The 27,753-nt window shown below is 33.4% G+C and overlaps 2 protein-coding genes, 2 long non-coding RNA genes and 1 pseudogene across 7 annotated transcripts in view; 4 read left to right on the top strand and 1 right to left on the bottom strand.

Annotated features, from left to right (window-relative positions):
* LOC124439769 (hydroxysteroid dehydrogenase-like protein 2) overlaps nt 1-19,070 on the top strand; it is a 98,961-nt gene extending 79,891 nt beyond the window's left edge. The window contains exon 7 of the mRNA XM_046990037.1: nt 18,832-19,070. Within this exon, the coding sequence (XP_046845993.1) occupies nt 18,832-19,040 (209 nt within the window). The 3' untranslated portion in view covers nt 19,041-19,070. The remainder of the gene's footprint in view (nt 1-18,831) is intronic.
* LOC124439790 lies at nt 858-14,893 on the top strand. The gene is made up of 3 exons (XR_006946471.1): nt 858-868; nt 7,228-7,230; nt 14,812-14,893. It is a non-coding gene; the product is annotated as an uncharacterized LOC124439790 (long non-coding RNA).
* Nucleotides 8,096-10,146, top strand: LOC124439784. The gene is made up of 3 exons (XR_006946462.1): nt 8,096-8,221; nt 8,342-8,371; nt 10,031-10,146. It is a non-coding gene; the product is annotated as an uncharacterized LOC124439784 (long non-coding RNA).
* Nucleotides 12,190-16,651, bottom strand: LOC124439763 (centromere protein P-like). Of its 4 annotated transcripts, XM_046990026.1 has the most exons (3): nt 16,075-16,647; nt 15,773-15,775; nt 12,190-12,715 (listed from the first exon to the last, which is right to left on the bottom strand). In XM_046990026.1, the coding sequence occupies exons 1-3, from the start codon at nt 16,571-16,573 to the stop codon at nt 12,348-12,350; spliced, it is 870 nt and encodes a 289-aa protein (XP_046845982.1). In that variant the 5' UTR covers nt 16,574-16,647; the 3' UTR covers nt 12,190-12,347. The 4 variants fall into 4 exon arrangements, with proteins under 4 accessions (XP_046845982.1, XP_046845983.1, XP_046845985.1 ...); XM_046990027.1 differs by lacking the exon at nt 15,773-15,775 and having other exon boundaries at nt 16,075-16,646; XM_046990029.1 differs by lacking the exons at nt 12,190-12,715; nt 15,773-15,775 and adding an exon at nt 14,927-15,055 and having other exon boundaries at nt 16,075-16,650.
* Nucleotides 19,071-23,676: 4,606 nt separating the features above from the next.
* LOC124440448 lies at nt 23,677-27,634 on the top strand (annotated as a pseudogene).
* The last annotated feature ends 119 nt before the right edge of the window (nt 27,635-27,753 follow it).

Raw genomic sequence — 27,753 nt, forward strand, 5'->3', positions numbered from 1 at the left:
ACTTAATTAAGCAATCCTTACATTACTCCCAATTGCAGTCATGCATTTAAATATTAGTGTGCAAAATCGGAAATAAACAGGCGCAGAAAGTTGCACAGACCGCAGATGCAATTTCTCTTGGAAGTAAGGGTCTGCGCACACGTTTAAATTTGGAGACTTTACTTTGATCTTTTTTCTCTTCTATAAAACGTTGCGGTTAAAAATTTGAAGTTTGTGCCATGGTAGCTACACTAATTAATTAATCTAACTTTTTAGGGCAAATTCAAAATGTTAATAAGATTTATCTACGTATTTTTATGACAAATTTATTGTAAAAACCCCGCTACTTCGCCTCCATTTATTCTGTCATGGTAAGGAGTATTACCTCAATTGATTTTTCTATACCTACACTTTTCAACAAACCAGTGAATTTCGCTTTCATATTCTTAAGAAAATTACCGTTATCATGTTTTGTTGGTATGACGGCCTGCATAGCAAATGTTGGTTTAACATCACCAGTTCTAGAGACGATTATCTTCCAAACAATGTTGATAAGAAAATTTGGATGCTGCTTGTTGCAAGCTGTCATGACGTCATCATCTTGTAAAGGTACATACGTCACTAATTCTGGGTATTTATTACGAAAATGGTTAAATGTTTTCAATCTGTCTTTTTCCATTTTCCATAACATTGCAATGTTACAAAAACTGCTGTAATTGTTTTCTTCTTGCACATATTCAAAAAATGTAAAACATGAAGATACTTCTTCATTTTCAAACCGACCTCCAGATAAATGATTCGAGTGTTGTTTTGCTGTAAATGAAAAAAGCAGCTGTAGATTTTACATGTATAAAAGTAAAATTAAAAAAGGTACGCATAGCGTACATGGGTAACCTGAATTGATGAATAGATGGCAATGTCGTGAAATGAATTGATGAAAACGGTCTAAATAATATTATACGTTGTTTTCGCTACTTTCTGAATATCTTTATGGAATAGAAGTAGATTGCCAACGATTCAGTTGTGATTGCAATTAACTCATATTTAATCTTGAATGCTAAGGCTTCTCTAAAAGCAAGTATTTCATTTTATTCATTAGCCACAACTGACTCGTACGTAGCTATAATGTCTTTAAATTTCATTGTCATGTTCAACCTTTTTTAAAATCCACACTGTCTGTGACATTATTAGTAATTATAGAAACTTGAAAGAAAAATCCTCCTTTGATTAACTTTTTTCTCTTTAAACTATAAACTCATTAAAACAGAGGGACATGGTTGAGGATTGCACGCACAAAGAGAAATTTTCATTTGTCGAAAATGACCAAGCTCCAAGCTACGCTATTTCAAACATAGAAGTCAAATTATCTTGACGAGATAATTTGTAATCATCATTTTACAGTCAAACCGGATGTTCTGCTCAAATTAAGTAACTCAATCGCTATTGAAATATTGAAAGGCAATTTACAGCGAAAGTTCCTTCGAAAGTTCAACAATGTTTGCACATCCTTTAGCAAATACTGAGATGGTTTGTATACTATACCATACGTATGGTAAAAAGTCAGGTACTTGACGAACAAGACCAGTTAGGTGATAAAAAAATAGAGACACAAGTCAGTTGACAAACTTTATAGATACCAATTATATTCATTGTTGTAAAATAATCTCAGACCAGAGCAAACACTCAGTTGTATATTAACATGGAAGTCAGATGATCTTTTAAGACTAAATTATCAGTCTTGCATTTGTTTGCATAAACAAATTAGAAACTATGAAAGTTAATCAGAAATCTACGTAATTGCGATTCATGATTCATGAAACATATATTTCCAAATCCAAACTCACGACAGAGGATACTTGCAACATTTAGTCACGTGGTAATCACAATGATTCCAACGCAATATCTATCCTTCAGGATAGACTATGGAATACAAAGGTTATTTAATGGCTGCGCATCATAGTCACAAGCGATCTGAATACATTTGTGTTGATGGCGATCTCAATGAAAGGAGCTGACCTGCATAATCTGTACTCAATGAATTATAGGGTCTTAATGCACATATGTACGTATTTTGCCATTAGCTGTAGCAACACAAATAAAACAGAAATTTTAATTCATCTACTAATAACATATCTGTGATGTCACCATTATTTTTCTTTTAATATCCTTACATGCTCTTAAGTACTATGATGAAAATAGAAGATTAACTGTTGATCACCAACAATTTATGACTTGTTATCTTTTTATGCAGTAAACGTAAGTTCTGCACGTTTTGCACTGATGATGTCCGTCTGTTTATAGTTCTGTCCTTATCTCATTGTACTCATGGTAAAGGCAAAGTGCATAATTGTCTAATATTTTCTGTAACATCTTTTTACCAGTGTCACTTGCGATTGGTTATGAAAAAGTTTAATTTGTAGTGTTTGGTTAGTCTGTTCCAAATATATCTCGCTAGGCCTATTTTCTGATTTTAGGGAAAAGATTTTATGCAGGAACTAATTAACGTAATTTACTGAGGACAAAATGCAATATTTCCAAACAAGACGAGAAATAAAAGAGAAATGGCAGAAGTTGCCAGCGTGTTTTCGTATAGTTTGAAGGAATGTATTGCCCAGTTGTTCTGTTGTTTTCTTTAAGCCGTTTTGAACTGTCAACAGATAGAAATTCAAATTGTGTGCAGATTGCAAAACTTGACAAATTGCCATTTTCCTCACCTTTAGAAACTTACATAGAGATGGTGACAAAAACAAAACAATATCACGTAATCAATGGTTAGGTCACTTTTAGTTGCAGTCATGTATGCAAAATTTATTTGCAGTACACAGCATAATTTATGCACAAATTATTGCATAAGGTATCTTCCCTTAAATTTGCTGGAATTGGTAAAATAATCACTGCAAGTTTTCCTTTGAAATTAAACAGTCCTCAGACTTAACTTTTTGTTAGTGATTTCTGCATCACTGGTGGATCCAAAGCACGTCATAATAAATTACTGCAGCACACTTTAGCGTATATTTACATTTCTAAATGCATTAGAGTCTGAGTAATTTGAATTTAAAATTGAGGAGCCATAATTTACTTTGACGTACAATGGATCCGCCACTGGTATGCATGCAAGCTACATTTTGAAACTTTAGTTTGACTTGTTTCTATTCTTTTGTGTTTTTTTTTCTTTTCTTTACTTTTCGTTGCAGTTTCTGTCATGGTAGTTATTACAAAAGTGCATCAATAAGCTCAATCTTCTGATACCTTGTGATATCACCTTGAATAATTAAACTCATCGAATCAATCTTTTATTTAGGTCTCTCTTATACTTTTCAGGGCAAATTAAAAATGTTAACAAAATTTATAAACACATTTGTTATCTATGAAAACTTTAATGTTCGCATGTACTTTGTTTTGATAAGAATCAGGTCAATTTATCTTTTGATATCTACACATATTAATATATATCGTCATATCAACTAAAAAAACAACCAGTTTTAAAATACAATTTTTTACATGGGATTAGTGTGTATGATGTCTATAGAGAAAAACTATTTTCAATGAAAATGACAATTTGGTGTATAGAATGCTAAATATTTATCATTATTTGAACTACTTTATTAATTTAATTCATTGTGTCTATAAATTTGTGAGGCTACCCACATGTACAAAATGCTTACCTATTTTGAATTGCTGTATGCCATCATCACTGCTAACAAATCTCCACCGAGCACCATATAAAACATGTAACAATGCGTACCTATTTTAAATTGCTGTATGCCATCATCACTGCTAACAAATCTCCACCGAGCACCATATAAAGCATGTACACAATGCGTACCTATTTTGAATTGCTGTATGCCATCATCACTGCTAACAAATCTCCACCGAGCATCATCATTAGTTACAAATCTCTAACGAGCACCATTTGAAGCAAAAAGTTGTTTGCTCAATTGGCGTTTATTCAGTAAGAAAACAGCCTGGAAAACTGTTGCCTCGTTTAAATGTTTTTCAGCAGCGGTTTTTTCATATCTTTTACGCCCGATCATCCCATAACCTTATTACTAAGACTGAAATGATAATACTCAGAGTTATTTTAGATATTTGAGTTTTCCCATAATAGGACCATTTTAAAATTGTGGAAGGTAAAAGGATTACAGTATGAAAGACATGCATTACTTATATTGTCCTGCAATTTAGCGTATGTAATATGGAGTATAAAATTTACAGTAAAACATGAATAAAGTCCAGCATTCACCTTAAATTTTGAATAAAATTGACTGCCCTTCATTGACCTTTTAAGTGCACCTCTACATAATAAATAAATTAAACTCTGCACTCACTTAACTGTGAAACCTGGTGCTATATGCATATCTAATAAGATTACTTACTGCCCTTATTGATTAGAAAACGCATTCGACTAGTACTGGAAGCCATCATGCCAATTGACAACTTACATCCAACACCAATCCACATTGATTACTGCGGAATAAGACCAAATAAAATAAAAAACGCATCCCACGAAGGGTTAAGAAGCCGCATGCATTGTTCAAACTGCAGAAAGAAGAATGTCTCTTAAAGAGCAGCATCCAAATAAATATTTTCAGTAGTTACTGACAGAAACATTTGCTTTAAAAGCTTTCATAAATACGAGTTCACCTTTTAATGTTCATTGCATAAACAAAATCGGTGAGGTGGGACGCCAGATCCCAACCTTTGAAGTAATGGAAAATCGCTCAACAAATATTCAAAATCTTAAATTAAACTGGGGGGAGGGCTCTACAATTAATCCTTTCTGTCACGTGTCTTATAAAATTAACAATTACCTTCCCCTATCAGATAAAAACAAGATCAAGGAGCAAATTATCTAGTTACTTCTTTCCCTTTTTCATTATCAATAAGGTCGATATCTGAAACAGGTACTTACAAAATATTTACGAATATTGGTTTAAATGTCAGCTCAGCGAAGACAAACCAGCTGGTTTTTTTTCTAAGAGAAATTAATTACATTTGAACAAATCTTGTGTCTGTCAGAGTCAACAAAACTTTGAATGTACATCGTTTGGATATGATCAATGACTTACACAAAATTGAGAGGAATCTTCAATTTAAGACTGTGTAGTATGCACTACTACCAAAATATTTGGATGTATAGAATATTGAAATCATCATTGATTCCACGATCTTTCATGAGAATGACAAGGCGTTATCAATGAAAAGTTTGTCACTTAAACCTTATGCCCCCACAGTCATTTGCTTATTCTGTAATGGCCAAAACATAACCAAAATATGCAACAAGATAGACGATTTTTAACAGATGATATTTATCTGCGCATGCGCAGCAGCTACTCTTAAAAACTGTGGCTACTTCTCACACACTGACACACATAAAATTACTGTCGTATCTTTTTGTCTATGCTAACATCAACCTTTTTAGTTTATTTTTTCCAGTATACTAAGATGAAATTGACATTGGGCTTAAGTCAAACTCGATGATAACCGATTCTTTATTATAAAAGAAAAATAATAAATCGCGTGCACTTATTGATCTAGCTTGTTTTATAATAGCCTCAGCGTACAAAACAATTTGATCACTATCAATTAAATCAATCTCAACCTTCGATCTCTAGTTCTCTCAAAGGTATTCATGATTTTCATAAGCCTGTGAAAACACGGTTATATGTTTTTTTTTATGAAATATTTACAGAATGTGAAATTATACTTAAACCATGCAATGTTCTTATCTCCTTGTTAAAACTTCCTATTTATAATTTAGTACTAAAATGACATCAGTTTATTAGCAGGATTGGTAATTAGAATGGCGTTACTACTACAAGATCTATGAAAAATGAATAGTTTGGAAAACGTCACTAAAGTCATCTGCTTGCAAGATCTGCAAAACATTTGTTAGAAATAGTTGGACCAATGGTCTATCTGACAGTGAAATTATCGCCAACAATGACAATTTTGAATATGAGAATTGTGTTACTTTCTAAAATTATTAAAATTGCACACGAAAATGAGACATTTAAAAAGCAATCACAACACACAGATTCAAATTATGGCTCGTTGTTCAAAAGTGCCGATTGTATAAATTTTTTATTTCAATGCTGTTTCATACTCCTCATGAATTATGCATAATTTTGAGCTAAAGATAATACAAATAATGAAATATGAATAATTAATAAAGGTTTGCTTAGCGTTCTTTTATGTTTTGACAAATTTTGCAAAACTTTTTGGCTTGAACAATATGTGCCATATTTTAACCCTATGAGTTCAAATTGCTTTTAACTAAGTCATTTTTGTGCGCAATCTATTTCAAAATGCTTCTCGGTAACACAATTCTCATTCTAAAATTGTTACTATTTACAAACATTTTACTGTCAGATGATTCATTGGAAGTCTAACAATCTATTCCATCAATGGATTTTGCAAATCCTACAAGCTGACAGCATAAGCAACGTTTTCCTATCCGTTAAATTTTTCATACACCGTGTAGTCCACTGCTATAGTCGTACTACGTATGATACTATGTTAATTTTTCTTTGTTCACGTACTATGAAAAGAATAAATTTCTAACAAAATGAATAATAATGTCCTCAAATTCACATTTCGAGACTAAAATTTGCTGGCAGGCTACGCTACTGACTAAGTATTTATCGCCAACTATATCCTCACCGTAAAGCAAATAAACAATTGCTTCTTGCAAATGATTATCAGTAAATATAAATTCCCTCATGCAGAGGCGTAACTAGAACGTTAATTGGGGGTGTATATTCATATATTACGTTGTGCCATACTAATTTCTTTTGAAAGTATTTTGAATTCAAAAGAAATCAGTAGGGCACAACTGAATATATGAATATAAACCCTCAATTAACGTTCTAGTTTCGTCTCTGCTCACATGAACTTTGTACTCTTTATTAAATGAATAGACAACCATCGACATTCAACGATCTTTAATATACAGCATAAACAAAATATAGCATACACATTACAAGGAACAAAGTGACCATAACCTTCGCCAAAGTTAAAAAAATAACAACGACGTTGCATAATTAATATGTTGATGCACATTGTAACATTACAGTACTCCAGCTGTTTGTGTGAGTGCAATCTATTAAAAGAATAGAAAAGAAGAACTGAAGGAAGTTTCAATCAGACAAAAGACCGAGCCAATCAAAGACAAAGGAGACGCTTGACAAATCAAACTTAATGCATTAATATGGCTACACAATGCCCAACGCAGAATTATAAATAAAGGGTGTTTCAATGGATAGTTCTTGTTTTAACTAGAAAAATCATTGTGGAGCTGAAGGAAAGCAATTTCACTCATTTGTCTCTGAATAAATTGATGGAAGCCATCGATTGGATGAAATATGAAAACAAAGCATATGATTGGATAAAACTGACTAAAAATATCACAGACTGCATTGCAAAAGTTTACTTGTAACTGCAATAGCTGACAGAGAGGAGAAGTTTTGTCTTATGAAAAAACGTAAAATAATGTACATCGCTACTCTCCAGATTATTTTCCTTTTTCTAATAAAAGTCATCTACTGCAATTATAATGATGACAAAAAAGCCATGTTGAAGTTAAAAGACAAAGCAAAAGAAAGGTTTGTGGTAATCACTTGTATTATCATTTGATATTTTAGATACGATATTCTGTGTTGAAAGGTGGCATATTTTATGATTACTGATCATATTTAGGTTGCATTGAAGTAACCTATAAAAGAACTACTAAAAATCGTAACCAGTTGAAAACATTTTTCCGTACTCATTTTAGCTCGCACATACACGTACACTAGTACGCACTCATTAAATAGGGATTGGTATGATTTTTTTGTTTTGAACTCTTTTTGTACCCCCAATTATTGAGTTTGTTTCGTCATTCCTCAATTGTTCGAGGGAGTTTAATTTCACAAGCCTTGGTAGCTGAAGATTGGAGAAACTTGAAATGATTCAGACAGATTAAACTAAGAGAGTACTAATCATCTAGCAAATTTACTTGGCATTTTCTCAACATTCGGACTTTGCATGGATAGAAAATACACAAAATTACTTCGTATGGCGCTTTTTTTTTAAATTTGTACTCCTTTCCATATATTAAATCGTTTCACGTTTCACTGAATTTAGGCTAGCCGCGAATTATCGCTTTATAGTTACGACTTTAACTGTTTGTTAAGTATTTTTAAGAGACAGAATGGCAAAGTAACAAGTTGTCGAGGACTTCCAGGACTTCCAGGCAGAGATGGTGAGTTATACAACATTCTTTACTTTTGAAGTAGTGAAATATTTTAAGAGAATGTTTACTACCACAACGTAGCTCTATTACTACTGAATCTAATTTTTCTAAAATAACTTTACAATTTAGGACGTGATGGCAGAGATGCTTCATTGCGTGGTGAGTTTTTTTTAACAGAAGTCATTTTTTTTATCTGTAGTGCATGTGTGGTTAAATGTATTTCCTGGAAACTGCGTTAAATCTTTTATTAACTCTTATATCCCTCTTAGCTAAATAAACTATTTGATCGATTTTGACAAAATAGCTTATAAACTCGTATAAAGTGAATTACTACCTTTTTGGCTGCGTGTCATTTACGAGTCCAGACCCTGATTTTATGGATTCTAATTACTTAAATGTTTAATTCAAACGGAACGTAAAAAGTCTATTAGAGATTTTTATAGCAAGCTCTTTTCCGAAATGGTTAGAACTTTATACATGCATTTTCTTTTTGTCGTGTTTTGTGTGATAGCAGATTGTGATGAAGAAATGGATGAGTTATTTAAGCCTTGGTGCTTTTTTATTCGCGAAATATTTTTAATGAGTTATTAGTTTTATTATTAACGCTTTAGTATATACGCGTTAATGTTATATTCGCCAAAGCATGTCATTGCTAAGGTGCGATAGTTAGTCTGACTGGTTTGATATTATGTGACTAAATGTATAGATTTAGATGACATCTTAGATTGCCTGTGCTCTTGGTTTTGGAAAAATTTGCACCATTCTTGAGCAAATTTTTTAGAGGGTCAATAATAATCGCAATGCAAAGAAATTGATTACACCAACAATGCATCGAAATAAACAAACATATGGTTTCAAAACTTGCATTTCACAATACCTATGAACCACTATGAACGTATGACATCACACAATAATCTCTTTACACTTGTATTTGCTCATCACAAAAAATAAATGAAATAAGAAAATCATAAATATTGTTATGAAATTAGGAAAAATTTGACGCTTTCAAAAGTTGATAACATCCTTAAACAGTCTCTAAGCGTTATAAATAAACGATTTCAAATGACATTGTTGTTACGTTCAATAAATGCACGTTTTGCTAAGGGATGTATTGCTATCGCCAGTTAGGTGAGGGGCTCTTATTCATATATGCATGATATGCTGAGTTAATATCTTTTGAAATGTATTGTTATCTACGGATTTATAACATGCATATATGAATATGAGCCCCCTTAATTAGCGATAGTAATACATCCCTGATTTTGCTGTGAGAAAAGTTCAGAAAACATATTAAAATGCCAGAAGCAAACGTTTTTTGAACTAACAAAGACATGTAATATAATATAGCATCAATTATCCATATAGGCTTACATAGTTAAATAGCTAATGGGACATAGAATTTATACTGGAAGCTTTTAAAAGATCAAAGTGTTCCATACTCAAAATATGATCATTTACAATAGTTAAACCTGTAATGAAACTTTTTGATGTTAGATATTTTTATTCAGTTTTTACCTGCATCATGTTATTTAATCATCAGAGTGACCTGTTGATTTTAAAAAATGAGTGCACCTTCAAAAAAGTGGTATTCATTCATATATCATAAACGTTCAAGTACGAAACCAATTTTTAAGTGTCCTTTATGTAAGGGAACCCCACGATCTACAAATCGTGGTTGTCTGGACACCAATGGGTTCCTATAAGCCCCCTAATTTCTAAAAGTCGTTTATTTCACCGTGTCTAAAGGACATTTGAAAACTACTCCTGTCTAGGCTTCATACAGTCAAAGGTGCTAATATTAAAGTTAAATATTATAAGGTCCTCGTGGTAAGCAGGGAAAACCAGGTCCAGCTGGGCCACCAGGACCTAAAAGTAAACCCACGTCAACCGGTGGAGTGGTCTACACCAGATGGGGAAGAAAACATTGTCCTAACACAGCAAAAACTGTTGAAATTTATTCTGGTAAGAAAATCTACGTAATTGCGATTCATGATTTAGCTACAACCAGTATAGGTTTAAGCAAGTAAAATAAGCATGTATGAGCGATAAAACTTCTGTTTCCTATTTTGAAAATTTTCTAATGTTTTCAAAACAAAGAAATCGGCTTTCTATTTATTTTAAGATGAAGTCTTTCCCTTATGCTTGCATCAACTCACAATCAAACAACAGACTTCTTGACTTCAAAGTTCACGTCATAACTTCTTCAACACTTGTTTTTTTGCCAGACCTGCTAATGTTGACAATTTACCAGACCAATCATCAAACTTTTTTACAGCGGCTCCTCTCGTCCCTTACATTTGTGTCAAATGCTTTGATAAATGTCGTTGTTTAATCTTGTTAACGCTCTTGATTTTGTTTACTTTACTCGTGTGAATCAGACATAAGAATTTTATTAAATATGCTCATTAGAATTTTTTATGTGCTCAGAACGTAAAACTGAGTTGTCATATTTCTTTTTAACTGTAAATGTTCGACGTAATATACGCGAATCGACATTTGTATCATAACCTATGTTCTTGTAAAAACCATGTAGTCGTATTCATTAGTTGTAGTTATAAAGCATATTTTTATGAAAAACAGGAGCAATCGGAGGATCGTATTATTCACACAGTGGAAGTGGATCAAATTATCTCTGTTTACCGTTGAATCCAATATACGAGAAATACGCTGCTGGTTATCAAAGTAGAGCAATCATTTATGGTTCTGAATACGAGATTTCCTCTGCTGAGAAACATATATTTCCAAATCCGAACTTACACGACCGAGATGCTCCTTGTGCTGTATGTCATGCTAAGTCACGTGGTAGTCACATGATGATTCCAGCGCGCAATATCTGTCCTTCAGGGTGGACCTTGGAATACAAAGGTTATTTAATGGCTGAACATTATACTCACAAGCGATCTGAGTACATTTGTGTTGATGGCAAGCCAGAGGCAATGCATGGATCTCATGCAAATAGAAATGGAGCATTGCTGTATTTTGTTGAAGGCCATTGTGGTTCTTTACCGTGTCCACCATATGTCGGTGGAAAGGAGCTGACCTGTGTAGTCTGTACTCAGTGATTTAAGGTTTTAATGCACATATGTACGTATTTTGGCATTATCTGTATTAAACATTTTAATTTATCTAATACCACATCAGTGACGTCACCATTATTTTCCTTTAAATATCCTTACATGCACTTAAGTTCAATGATAAAATACAAGAAGAAATGTTGATCACCAACAATTAATGACTTTCTTTCTTTATATGTAGTAAACGTAAGTTCTGAACGTTTTGCACTGATGACGTCTGTCCATAATTCAGTCTTTATCTCATGGTACTCATGGTAAAGGCAAAGTGCATAATTGTCTGTTATTTTCTGTAACCTCTTTTTACCAACATCACTTGTGATTGAATATGCAGAAGTTTACTTTTCAGTATTTGGTTAGCCTGTTCGAGGGGAAAGCTTGTTAGGCCTTTTTTCTTTAGATTTTAGGGAGAAAAAAAACCGCAACTAAAGGAGTAGTCAGCGTGTTCTTTTTATAGTTTGAAGAATTGTGTTAACTTGTCTTCCAGTCCTGTCCTTTAAGCTGTTTTCAAAGGCAACAGATCGAAATTTGATGGATTCGAAAACCAAAGTGTGTAGAAATGGCCAAACTATACAACTTGTCGTTTTCCCCAAAATTTAGAAACTAACATGCAGTAGAAATGGTGATGGAAAACAAAATATCGTCACTTAATTAAGCAATCCTTACATTACTTCCAATTGCAGTCATGCATTTAAATATTAGTGTGCAAAATCGGAAATAAACAGGCGCAGAAAGTTGCACAGACCGCAGATGCAATTTCTCTTGGAAGTAAAGGTCTGCGCACACGTTTAAATTTGGAGACTTTACTTTAATCTTTTTCTTCTCTTCTATAAAACGTTGCGGTTAAAAGTGATTTGAAGTTTGTGCCATGGTAGCTACACTAATTATCTCTGATTTATCTACATATTTTTATGACAAATTTATTGTAAAAAAAACCCCCGCTACTTCGCCTCCATTTATTCTGTCATGGTAAGGAGTATTACCTCAATTGATTTTTCTATACCTACACTTTTCAACATATTCTTAAGAAAATTACCGTTATCATGTTTTGTCGGTATGACAGCCTACATAGCAAATGTTGGTTTAACATCACCAGTTCTAGAGATGATTATCTTCCAAACAATGTTGATAAGAAAATTTGGATGCTGCTTGTTGCAAGCTGTCATGACGTCATCATCTTGTAAAGGTACATACGTCACTAATTCTGGGTATTTATTACGAAAATGGTTAAATGTTTTCAATCTGTATTTTTTCCATTTTCCATAACATTGCAATGTTACAAAAAACTGCTGTAATTGTTTTTCTTCTTGCACATATTCCAAAAAATATGAAGATACATATTCCAAAAAATATGAAGATACTTCTTCATTTTTCAAACCGACTTCCAGATAAATGATTCGAGGGTTGTCTTCACAAGCATCTCCTGTTTTTGCTGCAGATAAAACAAAAAAGCAGCTGTAGATTTTACATGTATAAAAGTAAAATTAAAAAAAGGTACGCAAGCATACACATGGGTAACCTGAATTGATGAATAGATGGCAATGTCGTGAAATGAAGTGATGAAACGGTCTAAATAATATTATACATTGTTTTCGCTACTTTCTGAATATCTTTATGGAATAGAAGTAGATTGCCAACGATTCAGTTGTGATTGCAATTAACTCATATTTAATCTTGAATGTAAAGGCTTCTCTAAAAGCAAGTATTTCATTTTATTCATTAGCCACAGCATGACTCGTATATAGCTATAATGTCTTTAAATTTCATTGTTATGTTCAACCTTTTTTATAAAAATCCACACTTACTGTGACATTATTTGTAATTATAGAAACTTGAAAGAAAAATCCTCCTTTGATTAACTTTCTTTTCTCTTTAAACTATAAACTCATTAAAACAGAGAGACATGGTTCAGGATTGGACGCACAAAAGAGACAATTTTCATTTGTCGAAAATGACCAAGCTCCAAGCTACGCTATTTCAAACCTAGAAGTCAAATTATCTCGACGACATAATTTGTGATTATCAATTTACAGTCGAACCGGATGTTCTGCTCAATTAAAGTAACGCAATCGCTATTGAAATATTGAAAGGCAATTTACGGAGAAAGTTCCTTGGAAAGTTCAACAAAGTTTGCACATCCCTTTAGCAAATACTGAGATGGTTTGTATATTATACCATAGGTATGGTAGAAAGTCAGGTACTTGACAAACAAGACCAGTTACGTGATAAAAAATAGAAACACAAGTCAGTTGACAAACTTTATGGATACCAATTACATTCATTGTTGTGATATCGACTTGATCAATCATGACAATCTCCTAGTAAAGTTAAGATCATATGGATTTCCAGATAATGTTGTAAAGCTATTGCAGAGCTATCTACTCAATCGCAAACAGTGTGTCACTGTAAATAACTCGACTTCGTCACAACTTATGCTAACCAATGGAGTTCCTCAAGGTAGCATATTAGGACCTCTACTGTTTTAATTTTCGTCAATGATCTTCCGAAGCTGTTGGATCGGACTCAACTATTCATGCTTACGCGGATGACACCACATTTAAAGCCAGCGCTAATATCGATAATGCACCTTTGGAATTGGAACGACGTCTCAAGAATACATGGATAAATTAAGTATGGTCTGCGAAAATGGGATGGTCCTAAACGCTGTTAAAACCAAAGCATTACTTATCACCGGAAAGGCTACATTCATCATTAGTTGATGGCAATCACCTGTCAGTAACCCTTGATGGGGCTGAAATAGAACAAGTAACCTCTTATAAATTGCTTGGTGTAACACTCGATCAAGATCTTACATTTAGTGACCACATTTCAGCCTAAAGGCCAAGCTTTCTCTGCGTATTGGTTTATTGAAAAGATAAAGAGATACCTTCCAATAAAGAAAGACTTTATACTACAACGCTTTGATTAAACCCGTCCTATGTACGGGAGCATGGTTTGGAATACCTGCGACGTTAAAGAACTCCACTGTCTCCTAAGGTTACAGAAAAGGGCTGCCTGAGTAATTCTTGGAGTAGACCCTTATTCTAGAAGTGTTGAAACTTTGTAAACTAGGCTGGTTGCCTTTTTTTGACGAAATAAAACTAAACAAATGTGCCATGATTTTTAAGAGCCTCAAATGCGATGTTCCTATTTATATCAAAGATTTGTTCAAGACGAACAGTTCTGTTCAATAGGTCCACGAGGCATGGCAATTTAAATTTAGTGTCCCAAATACCTAAGAAATAACGATGGTGGCAAGGCATTCAGTGTTGACGCAGTTAAGTTATGGAACAGCCTTCCCATGATATCAAAAAAGCCTAGTATAAATCTATTCAAAACAGCTGTGAAAAGCATTTTATAAGCTCATATAAAAACCTGGACAACTTTGAAACAATATTAAGCAATAGCACACTACCTAATTTTAATTTTAATTTTTATAAATTAATTTTATCTTTTGAATATTTTTATGTGTCCTGCTATTTTTATCATAGAATTTTGTAATTATTTATATATTTATTCATTTATCAGTTTTTGTAATGCTGTATAATCTAGTTAGAGGGCCACAGGTTTGTCAGCTTTTCAGCTGTTCGTGTCCCCCTCTTCAAATAAAGTCCTTATTATTATTATTATTATTATTATATAATCTCAGACCAGAGCAAACAACTCAGTTGTATATTAACATGGAAGTCAGATGATCTTTTGAGACTAAATTATCAGTCTTTCATTTGTTTGCATAAACAAATTAGAAACTATCAACTGCCATAAATGACCTCTAAACCAAAAAAAAAAACAACATTTATTTAAACAAAAACATTGTATAGAAAACTTCAATTGTGAATTTGATTTATCATCAATTTAATTTGAACATAAATATTAGGCAACCTTTACTGTTACAAAAAACTGCCATTCAATTTAGTTTGGTCACCTTGGAAAATTGAAATTTGCTTCCTTTGTAGGGTACATATCAATTTTAACACTTTTTTTAACTAAACCAATTTTCATAATTTTCATAAATTTATATTTCGGCATACAATTGCTACAGTAATTTTTTAGTATCTAATCGATATATTTTTCCAATATACCACAGCATCCTGAATATATCCCAAACAATGTAAATTGTTCTGATGAGCAATGGTAATGAGAAAAAAATTGTGAAATTCTCATGCAAACAAAAGAACAACTGCACAAGAAAATTATAATTGCTTCACTTGAATGGAATGATGTTTTACAAAGTTGTACAATGTACTTAACAGAAGCACCAGATTTATAAGCAATTGCTAAAATAAATGTTTCACATCTGATTCAAATCACCTCATTTATGCCTCATTGTTCACACATACAGGTTTATAAAATAACAACAATAAAATGCCTGTAATGGTTAGTTAATGGCTGAGTTTGCAATTTGCTTGTGCAAACCGATATGAGCTCAACCACTGGAGCTGAATGAATGAAATCAACTAAAGAGAATTTAGAAATCAATCATCAATACATGCTATAAGAAAAATTAAAACATTTGTTTTAAGTTTATCTGTTTTGCATGATTGGTATTTTATAGAAAAAATAGAAGATGTTTTTTTTGTGTTTGCACTTGATTATACAACCTACGACATTTGTGAGAACTCTCAAGCAGGTGGAAATCACTGGTCTGTTCTCAATTTCTTCTATTTGTCTCCTCCGTTTGCATAAGACTGTGCAATACTGGTAAACATCTATTATTTGTTGAATAACAAACACTCATGCATAGAGAGACTTGACTCTGCTAGTCTAGCTTGTCTTTTATACTGTATTTACCTGACTGACTTTGACTATCTTGCTGAGTGACCTCTTCTACTGAGAATTTCATTTGAAATTCAATTCCACGACAAGCCCCTTGTATTTGATGTTTTCTAATACATTTAACCCCATCATCTTTCTCAACTTGGATTATTATATCATGAATATACAAGCCTGTAAACTTTTCTAGACGTTCGATATCGATATGGCCGTCATCATGCAGTTTGCCATGAATATCTTTTCCATCTAACAAAGCCTTTTTGTCGTGTGGTAAGTTTTCAGTCAACTTGTCAAGAGTCTGGAGTAAATGTACAGTTGAAAACGACTGCTTGTCCTCGTTTAGCTCGGCTTCCAAATCAGATATTTCTGAGCGTAATTTATCAATTTCTGCTCGATACCATGATTCGGTGCGGTTGAAGTTTGAACACAAGTAGTCATCCCATCGATCGCGTTTCAGTTTAGTTTTTACACGCAAGTGAGTGGTAGAAAGACTTGAAGACACAAATTCGTCTTCCATTTTCCATGAGAACAACAAAATCAGTGAACATTATAAGTGAGTTCGCGCCAAATGGCTAAAATAAGCATGTCCCGTTTTATCCTTAAGTACTGCCTGTTGCCCAAAAATGTTGCGCAAAGAAAATACAGTATCATCAATAAGCACGACAACTTCAAATGGTCAAAGATCAATTTCATCGTTCAAAATTTCGAATTGAATAGTTTATATCTTTGAATCATGCTAAACACGGGGTAAGTACGAGAAGATTGCTCTAATTTGCGGCATTTCTGTCAAAGCAGAATGTTGGAAGGTTGATTGTGAAGAACAATCATTTGCTTATTTTTGAATGTCATGTCAACTGGCCTTTTTTACCTGATGAATTTCTGTATGACTAGTATTTTAGACAGTTTTATTGATTTTTATTAAATGATCGCATTAAGAATCCTTTCCGTTTTTGGTCTGAACGAAAGGCAAAGAAACCTTTATTTATGCACTCTGATGATAAAATGTAATAGTTTTTAATCATACATGTATTATTTTCCCATTGGATTTTCTATTTTTTGATCATTCATTATTCAAGTATCTGAGGTTTGCATAATAAACCAGTGCAAACATGAAAAATATCTTTCATTTCTATTACTAAATAATGATAATGCATAAACAAATGTTTGAATTTGTCCTCTTACATATATGTATTGATGATTGATTTGCAAATTGTCTTTCATGAATTTAATTGATTTAGCTCAGATTGGTTTGCACAGGCTAATACAAAGCAAACTTGACTTTAAACCAATCAATGGTGGCATTTCATTGTCTAGACTCTTTTCTCTTGTTGTCTAGAAAACTTGCTGGAAAAACGATTTTTATTAGTGGAGCAAGTCGTGGTATTGGTAAAGCTATAGCTTTAAAGGCAGCACAGGATGGAGCAAATATTGTCATTGCTGCTAAAACAGCTGAGCCGCATCCAAAGCTTCCTGGAACAATTTACACAGCTGGTGAAGAAGGTCAGTTTTTGATGTCTGTTTTGATGTACACAGTCAGCAATGTTTGATGTTTAATTCTTGCAAAAGAAATTGGTTTCAATAGAAAAAAATTTTTTCTTGTAGATATGCATATTATAAAGAATTATGTAGCACTCTTAGAATAAGGAATTTCCAGATATTTATAGGATAGTGAGGGAAAATTTTATTACCGTTTTGGCGACAGAGTGCTAAATATATTTTCCTTGTAATAGTATTTGCCTGTAAGGATTCTTTCACTTTTAATGAAGATATTGTTTACAATGACATAATCTAGTAATTTGCTGACTACGTATGGTGTTTTTATTCATCTCATTTCTTTACGATGTTTAATTTATGTAGCTCTCAAGCGTGTATTCCATATCTGAAAGTGGCCAAGAACCCTCATATTTTAAACATCAGTCCGCCATTAAACATGAAACCTCTTTAGTTTAAAGGACACGTAGGTAGGCCATCGTATTTCATTTCAAGTAGCTCCACATACTTAGCTGTTGAGTCCGAAGGCCCCTCTTACACGTGTGTGCCGTACATATGTAGCTATAAGGTAGTCAACCAGTTCTGTTTTCCAGCTTTTTCAGTTTGTTCAAAACACTTTTATTCACTATATATATTCTGTATTTTTAGTGGAAATTAATTGAATCAAAAGTGTTAACCGTGCAGTTTTTAAAATTTGTGGTGCTCATATTTATGTACTTAGCTACGTGCCCTGCGAACTATTCGAGAAAAGTCAGTCACTTTTGCCAGTGAATTAAACCCGATTTTTATGTTTTGGTATTTTGATATACACGATCGCTAAATATGGTATGTCCATGTGTGTTCTTGGTATGGCTGAAGAATTTAAAGATGATGGTGTAGCATTGAACGCTCTTTGGCCAAAAGCAGGTCAGTTACGTATTACAGTGTCATATAGCTAGGGTTCATCTTAACATTGTGCTACTGGAGGTATGGCATGCAACATATAGTAGCGATCTAAATATTTTTTTTTCATTTTTCTGTCACTTGAACGACTTTATAATCTTTTTATGGGATTATTTGGTTGAGTTCTTTTGTGTATTTCTGTATGTAAACATATACGTGTGCTTACTGTGCTTCCCCATTCGTGCATTTTAACATTAGTTTCCTCATCCATAGACAACTGCCCTAGAGGCTTACTTTGTGTTTCCTCATCTTTATATAAACGCCCTTCATCAATATCATACTCACAGGACTTGGACAAATGAATCCCCAACAAGTGTTGTTAATTTACCTTGTCTTGTGTAGCTATCGAGACAGCAGCAATGGAGATGCTTGCTGGTGGAGATGCTCTACAACAATGTCGTAAGACAGACATCATGAGTGATGCGGCTTATGTTGTACTAACGAGAAACAGTAAATCAAGGACTGGTGAATTTCTTATTGATGAGGATATTTTACGCGAATTGCTGTATGCCACCATCACTGTTTACAAATCTCCACGGACCACCATATGAAGCATATACACAATGTGCACCTATTTCGAATTGCTGTATGCCACTATCACTGCTTACAAATCTCCACTGAGCACTATATGAAGCATGTACACAATGCGTACCTATTTTGAATTGCTGTATGCCACCATCACTGTCTACAAATCTCCACGGACCACCATATGTAGCAAAGTTGTTTGCTCAATTGGCGTTTAGTCAGTACGAAACAGCCTGGAAAACTGTTGCCTCCTTTAAATGTTTTCCTGCAGCTGTTTTTCATATCTTTACGCCCGATCATCCCATTACCTTATTTTTAAGATTGAAATGATATTACTCGGAGTTATTTTAGATATTTAAATTTTCCCATTATAGGACCATTTTAAACTTTTATAAGATTACAGTATGAAAGACATGCATTACTAATATTGTCTTGCAATTTAGCGTATGCAGTATGGAGCTATAAAATCTGACAGTAAAACATGAAAATCCAGCATTCACCTTAAATTTTTGAATGAAAAAACTTGATTGCCCTTTTATAAGAGAGCATACTTATATGTAATTACACTATCAAAAGTGCACCTCTACATAATAAATAAATTAAACTCTGGACACACTTTACTGTAAAACTTGGTGCTGTATGTATATGTAATAACATTACTTATTGCTCTTATTGGTTAGATAACGCACTCGACTAGTACTGGCAGCCATCATGCCAATTGACAACTTACATCCAACATCAATCTACATTGATTACTGGGGATTAAGACCAAATAATACAAAACACGCATCCTATGAAGGGTTAAGAAGCCACATGCATTGTTCAAACTGCAGAAAGAAGAAAGTCACCTAAAGAACAACATCCCAATAAATATTTTCAGTAGTTACTGACAGAAACATTTGCTTTAAAGGCTTTCATAAATACGAGTTCACCTTTTGATGTTCATTGCATTAACAAAATTGTTAGGTAAAACGCCAGATCCCAACCTTGGGCATAAAGAACTAATGGAAAATCGCTTCCCAAATATTCAAAATTATAAATTAAACTGCGAGGGAGGGCTCTTCAGGCAATCCTTTCTGTCACCCGTCTTATAAAATTAATAATTACCTTTCCCTGTCAGCTGGAGACAAGATTCAGGAGCAAATTGTCTAGTTACTTCTTTCCCTTTTTCATTTGTGAGTCGATATCTGGAACAGGTACTTACAAAACATTTACGAATATTGGTTTAAATAATTCCAGTATGTAAAATGCAAGTTTGGTGACCTTTCCTCTTAGAACTGAGCCTTGCAACACCGTGACTACTTTCACATTTTTTCTACTTTTTAATAAGACGACAGTAAGGTAACTCACAAGTCAATAGCCAATTAGCAGGGAGACTTGTATCCGTCAATCGTACTCAACAGCTCTTGTTTAAAATTTAAAACTTGCTTTGCTCTGCATGAAAAAAGAGTACTTTAATGTCAGCTCAGCGAAGACGAACCAGCTGGTGTTTTTTTAAGAGAAATTGATTACATTGGAACAAATCTTGTGTCTGTAAGAGTCAATAAAACTTTGAATGTACATCGTTTGGCTATAAACAATGACTTACCCAAAATTAAGAAAATCTCCAACTCAAGACCATGTAGTATGCACTACTACCAAAATATTTGGACATATGGAATATTGAAATCATCATTGACTCCACAATCTTTCATGAGAATGACAAGGCGTTATCACTTAAAAGCTTATGCCCCCATAGTCATTTGCTTATTCTATAATGACCAAATAATAACAAAAATATGTAGCAAGATAGACATTTTTTAACAGATGATATTGATCTGCGCATGCGCAGCAACTACTCTTAAAACTGTGGCTTATTTCTCACACACTGACACACATAAAATTACTGTCGCATCTTTTTGTCAATGCTAACACCAAACTTTTTAGTTTATTTTTTCCAGTATACTAAGATGAAATTGACATTAAGTTTAAGTCAAATTCGATGATCATCGATTTTTTATTATAAAAGAAAAACAATAAATCTCGTGAACTGATTGAACTAGCTCGTTTTATGTTAGCCTCAGTGTAATAATAAATGGACTCCGTCGATTTCGACGTATGAGGGTTCCACGAAGTGGAACATCCTGGTTACTGAAATTATAGTGAAGGCAGCTGACCAGACTACAATCACTCGTACCTTTCACGCAACTACAACGCTGATATCAGCGTGATACAGTGTGACAAGGCTGCAACATTGCAGATGCAGATACAGTCCATCCGAGGACATAGTTTCCTCTACCAAATTTCCCTCACATGGCTTTGGTCAACCTGGGCTAGGTTTACAGACACATTGCCAGATGTGCCACGAGCCGGGATTGAACCCGCGCCGTCTGGCTTACAGCTCACGCAATTAGCCATTCAGTCACCCGCCCCGTCCCAGTGTACAAAACTGGTGTACAAAACTGGTGTAGCCTCAGTGTACAAAACAATCAGATCACTATCAATCTCAACATTCGATCTTCAGTTCTCCCAAAGGTATCCATGATTTTCATAAGCCTGTGAAAACTGGGTTACATGTTATATTTTTTTATGAAATATTTACAGAATGTGAAATTATACTAAACCATGCAATGTCCTTATCTTCTTGTTAACTCTTTATATTTATAATTAAGTACTAAAATAACATCAATTTATTAGCAGGGATTGGGGTAATTAGATTGGCGTAGCTACTACAAGGTCTATCAACAAAACTGAACAGCTTGGAAAACGTCACTAAAGTCATCTGCTTGCAAGATCTGCAAAAACATTTGTTAGAAATAGTTGGACCAATGGTCTATCTGACAGTGAAATTATCGCTAACAATGACAATTTCCAGAATGAGAATTGTGTTACCTTCTAAAATTTTTAAAATAGTTTGCGCACGAAAATGAGACATTTAAAATGAAACAGAGACTTTGTCGTGGTGACAAACTTAAAGATAGATTTCAAAATAGCAAATATCATGGTGAATGGTGATAATAACAATGTAATAGTTCTTAAAAGAACTGTTTTAACCAAAACACTAACTAAACAATTCAAAGGAACCGTTATTTACAGCTAGAAAGAGACACTATGCATTTGTAGTATGCCGAAATACACAGTGTCTCTTTCTAGCTGTAAATAACTGTTCCTTTGTTGTTTAGTGTTTTTTAATACAGTTCTTTTAAGAACTATTACATTGTTATTATCACCATTCATAGTATTTGCTATTTGAAATCTATCTTTAAGACATTTAAAAAGCAATTACAACACACAGATTCAAAATATGGCTCGCTGTTGAATATTTTAAATTTCCTTTTTTGAATGCTGCTTCATACTCGTCATGAATTATGCATAATTTTGAGCCAAAGATAATACAAATAATGAAATATAAATAATTAATAAAGGTTTGCTTAGCGCTCTTTTATGTTTTTGACAAATTTTGCAAAACTTTTTTGGCTTGAACAATATGTGCCATATTTTAACCCTATGAGTTCAAATTACTTTTTAACTAAGTTATTTTTGTGCGCAATCTATTTCAAAAATGCTTCTCGGTAACACAATTCTCATTCTTAAAATTGTTACTATTTACAAACATTTTACTGTCAGATGATTCATTGGAAGTCTAACAATCTATTCCATCAACGGATTTTGCAAATCCTACAAGCTGACAGCATAAGCAACGTTTTCCTATCCATTAAATTTTTTCATACACCGTGTAGTCCACTGCACTGGTCGTAGTACGTATGATACTATGTTAATTTTTCTTTGTTCACATACTATGAAAAGAATAAATTTCTAACAAAATGAATAATAATGTCCTCAAATTCACATTTTGAGATTAAAGTTTGCTGGCAGGCTACGCTACTGACTAAGTATTTATCGCCAACTATATCCTCACCGTAAAGCAAATAAACAATTGCTTCTTGCAAATGTTTATCAGTAAATATAAATTCCCTCACATGCAGAGGCGTAACTAAAACGTTAATTGGGGGAAGGGGGTGTATATTCATATATTACGTCGGGCCATACTAATTTCTTTTGAAAGTATTTTGTATTGAAAAGAAATCAGTAGGGCACAACTGAATATATGAATATAAACCTCCCAATTAAAGTTCTAGTTTCGTCTCTGCTCACATGAACTTTGTACTCTTTATTAAATGAATAGACAACCATCGACATTTAATAATCTTTAATATACAAAATAAACAAAATATAGCATACACATTACAAGGAACAAAGTGACCATAACCTTCGCCAAAGTTAAAAAAATAACAACGACGTTGCATGATTAATATGTTGATGCACATTGTAACATTACAGTACTCCAGCTGTTTGTGTGAGTGCAGTCTATTAAAAGAATAGAAAAGAAGAACTGAAGGAAGTTTCAATCAGACAAAAGACCGAGCCAATCAAAGGCAAAGGAGACGCTTGACAAATCAAACTTAATGCATTAATATGGCTACACAATGCCCAACGCAGAATTATAAGTAAAGGGTGTTTCAATGGATAGTTCTTGTTTTAACTAGAAAAATCATTATGGAGCTGAAGGAAAGCAATTTCATTCATTTGCCTCTGAATAAATTCGAGGGCAGCCATCGATTGGATGAAATATGAAAACAAAGCATATGATTGGATGAAACTGACTAAAAATATCACAGACTGCATTGCAAGAGTTTACTTGTAACTGATATAGCTGACAGAGAGGAGAAGTTTCGTCCTATAAAATAACGTAAAATAATGTACATCGCTACTCTCCAGATTATTTTACTTTTTCTAATAAAAGTCATTTACTGCAATTATAATGATGACAAAAATGCCATGTTGAAGTTAAAAGACAAAGCAAAAGAAAGGTTTGTGGTATTATCATTTGATATTTTAGATACGATATGTTGTGTTGAAAGGTGGCATATTTTATGATTACTGATAATATTTAGGTTGCATTGAAGTAACCTATAAAAGAACTACTAAAAATCGTAACCAGTTGAAAACATTTTTCCGTACTCATTCTAGCTCACACATACACGTACACTAGTACGCACTCATTAAATAGGGATTGGTATGATTTTTTTGTTTTGAACTCTTTTTGTACCCCCAATTATTGAGTTTGTTTCGTCATTCCTCAATTGTTCGAGGGAGTTTAATTTCACAAGCCTTGGTAGCTGAAGATTGGAGAAACTTGAAATGATTCAGACAGATTAAACTAAGAGAGTACTAATCATCTAGCAAATTTACTTGGGCATTTTCTCAACATTCGGACTTTGCATGGATAGAAAATACACAAAATTACTAGGTATGGCGCTTTTTTTTTCAAATTTGTACTCCTTTCCATATATTAAATCGTTTCACGTTTCACTGAATTTAGGCTAGCTGCGAATTATCGCTTTATAGTTACGACTTTAACTGTTTGTTAAGTATTTTTAAGAGACAGAATGGCAAAGTAACAAGTTGTCGAGGACTTCCAGGACTTCCAGGCAGAGATGGTGAGTTATACAACATTCTTTACTTTTGAAGTAGTGAAATATTTTAAGAGAATGTTTACTACCACAACGTAGCTCTATTACTACTGAATCTAATTTTTCTAAAATAACTTTACAATTTAGGGCGTGATGGCAGAGATGCTTCATTGCGTGGTGAGTTTTTTTTAACAGAAGTCATTTTTTTTATCTGTAGTGCATGTGTGGTTAAATGTATTTCCTGGAAACTACGTTAAATCTTTTATTAACTCTTATATCCCTCTTAGCTAAATAAACTATTTGATCGATTTTGACAAAATAGCTTATAAACTCGTATAAAGTAAATTACTACCTTTTTGGCTGCGTGCCATTTATGAGTCCAGATCCTGATTTTATGGATTCTAATTACTTAGATGTTTAATTCAAATGGAACGTAAAAAATCTATTAGAGATTTTTATAGCAGGCTCTTTTCCGAAATGGTCAGAACTTTATACATGCATTTTCCTTTTGTCGTATTTTGTGTGATAGCAGATTGTGTTGAAGAAATGCATGAGTCACTCAAGCCTTTGTGCTTTTTTATTCGGGGAAAATTTTTAATGAGTTATTAGTTTTATTATTCACGCTTTAGTATAGACGCGTTAATATTTTATTCGGCAAAGCATGATGCCATCGCTAAAGTGCGATGATTATTCTGACTGGTTTCATATTATGTGACTAAATGTATAGATTTAGATGACTTGTGACATCTTAGATTGCCTGTGCTCTTGGTTTTGGAAAAATTTGCACTATTCTTGAGATAATTTTTTAGAGGGTCAAATGATAAACGCAATGCAAAGAAATTGATTACACCAACAATGCATCGAAATAAACAAACATGAGGTTTCAAAACTTGCATTTCACAATACCTATGAACCACTATGAACGTATGACATCACACAATAATCTCATTACATTTGCATTTGCTCATCACAAAAAAATAAATGATATATGAAAATCATAAATATTGTTATGAAATTGTGAAAAATTTGACGCTTTCAAAAGTTGATAACATTCTTAAACCGTCTCTAAGCGTTATAAATAAACGATTTCAAATGACATGTTGTTACGTTCAATAAATGCACGTTTTGCTAGGGTGTATTGCTATCGCCAGTTAGGTGAGGGCTCTTATTCATTTATGCATGATATGCTGAATTAATATCTTTTGAAATGTATTGTTATCTACAGATTTATAACATGTATATATGATTAAGAGCCCCCTTAATTAGCGATAGCAATACATCCCTGATTTTGCTGTGAGAAAAGTTCAGAAAACATATTAAAATGCCAGAAGCAAACGTTTTTTGAGCTAACAAAGACATGTAATATAATTTAGCATCCATTATCCATATAGGCTTACATAGTTAAATATTTAATGGCACATAGAATTTATATTGGAAGATTTTATAAGATTAAAGTGTTCCATACTCAAAATATGATCATTTACAATAGTTAAACCTGTAATGAAACTTTTTGATGTTAGATATTTTTATTCAGTTTTTACCTGCATCATGTTAGAGTGATCTGTTGATTTTAAAAAATGAGTGCACCTTCAAAAAGGTGGTATTCATTCATATATGATAAACGTTCAATTAAGAAACCAATTTTTAAGTGTCCTTTATGTAAGCGAACCCCACGATCTACAAATTGTGGTTGTCTGGACACCAATGGGTTCCTATAAGCCCCCTAATTTCTAAAAGTCGTTTATTTCACCGTGTGTAAAGGACATTTGAAAACTACTCCTGTCTAGGCTTCATACAGTCAAAGGTGCTAATATTAAAGTTAAATATTATAAGGTCCTCGTGGTAAGCAGGGAAAACCAGGTCCAGCTGGGCCACCAGGACCTAAAAGTAAACCCACGTCAACCGGTGGAGTGGTCTACAGCAGATGGGGAAGAAAACATTGTCCTAACACAGCAAAAACTGTTGAGATTTATTCTGGTAAAAAAATCTACGTAATTGCGATTCATGATTTAGCTACAACCAGTATAGGTTTAAGCAAGTAAAATAAGCATGTATGAGCGATAAAACTTCTGTTTCCTATTTTGAGTATTTTCTAATGTTTTCAAAACAAAGAAATCGGCTTTCTATTTATTTTAAGATGAAGTCTTTTCCTTATGCTTGCATCAACTCACAATCAAACAACAGACTTCTTGACTTCAAAGTTCACGTCATAACTTCTTTATCACTTGTTTTTTGGCCCGACCTGCTAATGTTGACAATTTACCAGACCAATCATCAAACTTTTTTACAGCGGCTCCCCTCGTCCTTACATCTGTGTCAAATGCCTTGATAAATGTCGTTTTTTAATCTTGTTAATGCTCTTGATTTTGTTTATTTTACTCGTGTGAATCAGACATAAGCATTTCAACAATCAGAACAAATGTTCTACCTAATATACGCGAATCAACCTTTGTATCATAACTTATGTTCTTGTAAAAACCAAGTAGTCGTATTCATTAGTTGCCGTTCTAAAGCATATTTTTATGAAAAACAGGAGCAATCGCGGGATCGTATTATACACACAGTGGTAGTGGAGCAAATTATCTTTGTTTACCGTTGAATCCAATATACGAGAAATACGCTGCTGGTTTTCAGAGTAAAGCAATCATTCATGGTACTGAATACGAGATTACTTCTGCTGAGAAACATATATTTCCAAATCCAAACTTACACAACCGAGATGCCCCGTGTGCTGTATGTCATGCTAAGTCACGTGGTAGTCACATGATGATTCCAGCGCGCAATATCTGTCCTTCAGGGTGGATATGGAATACAAAGGTTATTTAATGGCTGAAGCTCATACTCACAAGCGATCTGAGTACATTTGTGTTGATGGCAAGCCAGAGGCAATGCATGGATCTCATGCAAATACAAATGGAGCATAGCTGTATTTTGTTGAAGGCCATTGTGGTTCTTTACCATGTCCACCATATGTCGGTGGAAAGGAGCTGACCTGTGTAGTATGTACTCAGTGATTTAAGGATTTTAATGCACATATGTACGTATTTTGGCATTATATTTTATCTAATAACCACATCAGTGACGTCACCATTATTTTCCTTTAAATATCCTTACATGCACTTAAGTTCAATGATAAAAATACAAGAAGAAATGTTGTTCACCAACAATTAATGACTTTCTTTCTTTATATGTAGTAAACGTAAGTTCTGAACGTTTTGCACAGATGACGTCTATCTATAATTCAGTCTTTATCACATGGTACTCATGGTAAAGACAAAGTGTATAA

Source organism: Xenia sp. Carnegie-2017, unplaced genomic scaffold, assembly GCF_021976095.1.
Source record: "Xenia sp. Carnegie-2017 unplaced genomic scaffold, XeniaSp_v1 HiC_scaffold_2, whole genome shotgun sequence".
Lineage (NCBI taxonomy): Eukaryota > Metazoa > Cnidaria > Anthozoa > Malacalcyonacea > Xeniidae > Xenia > Xenia sp. Carnegie-2017.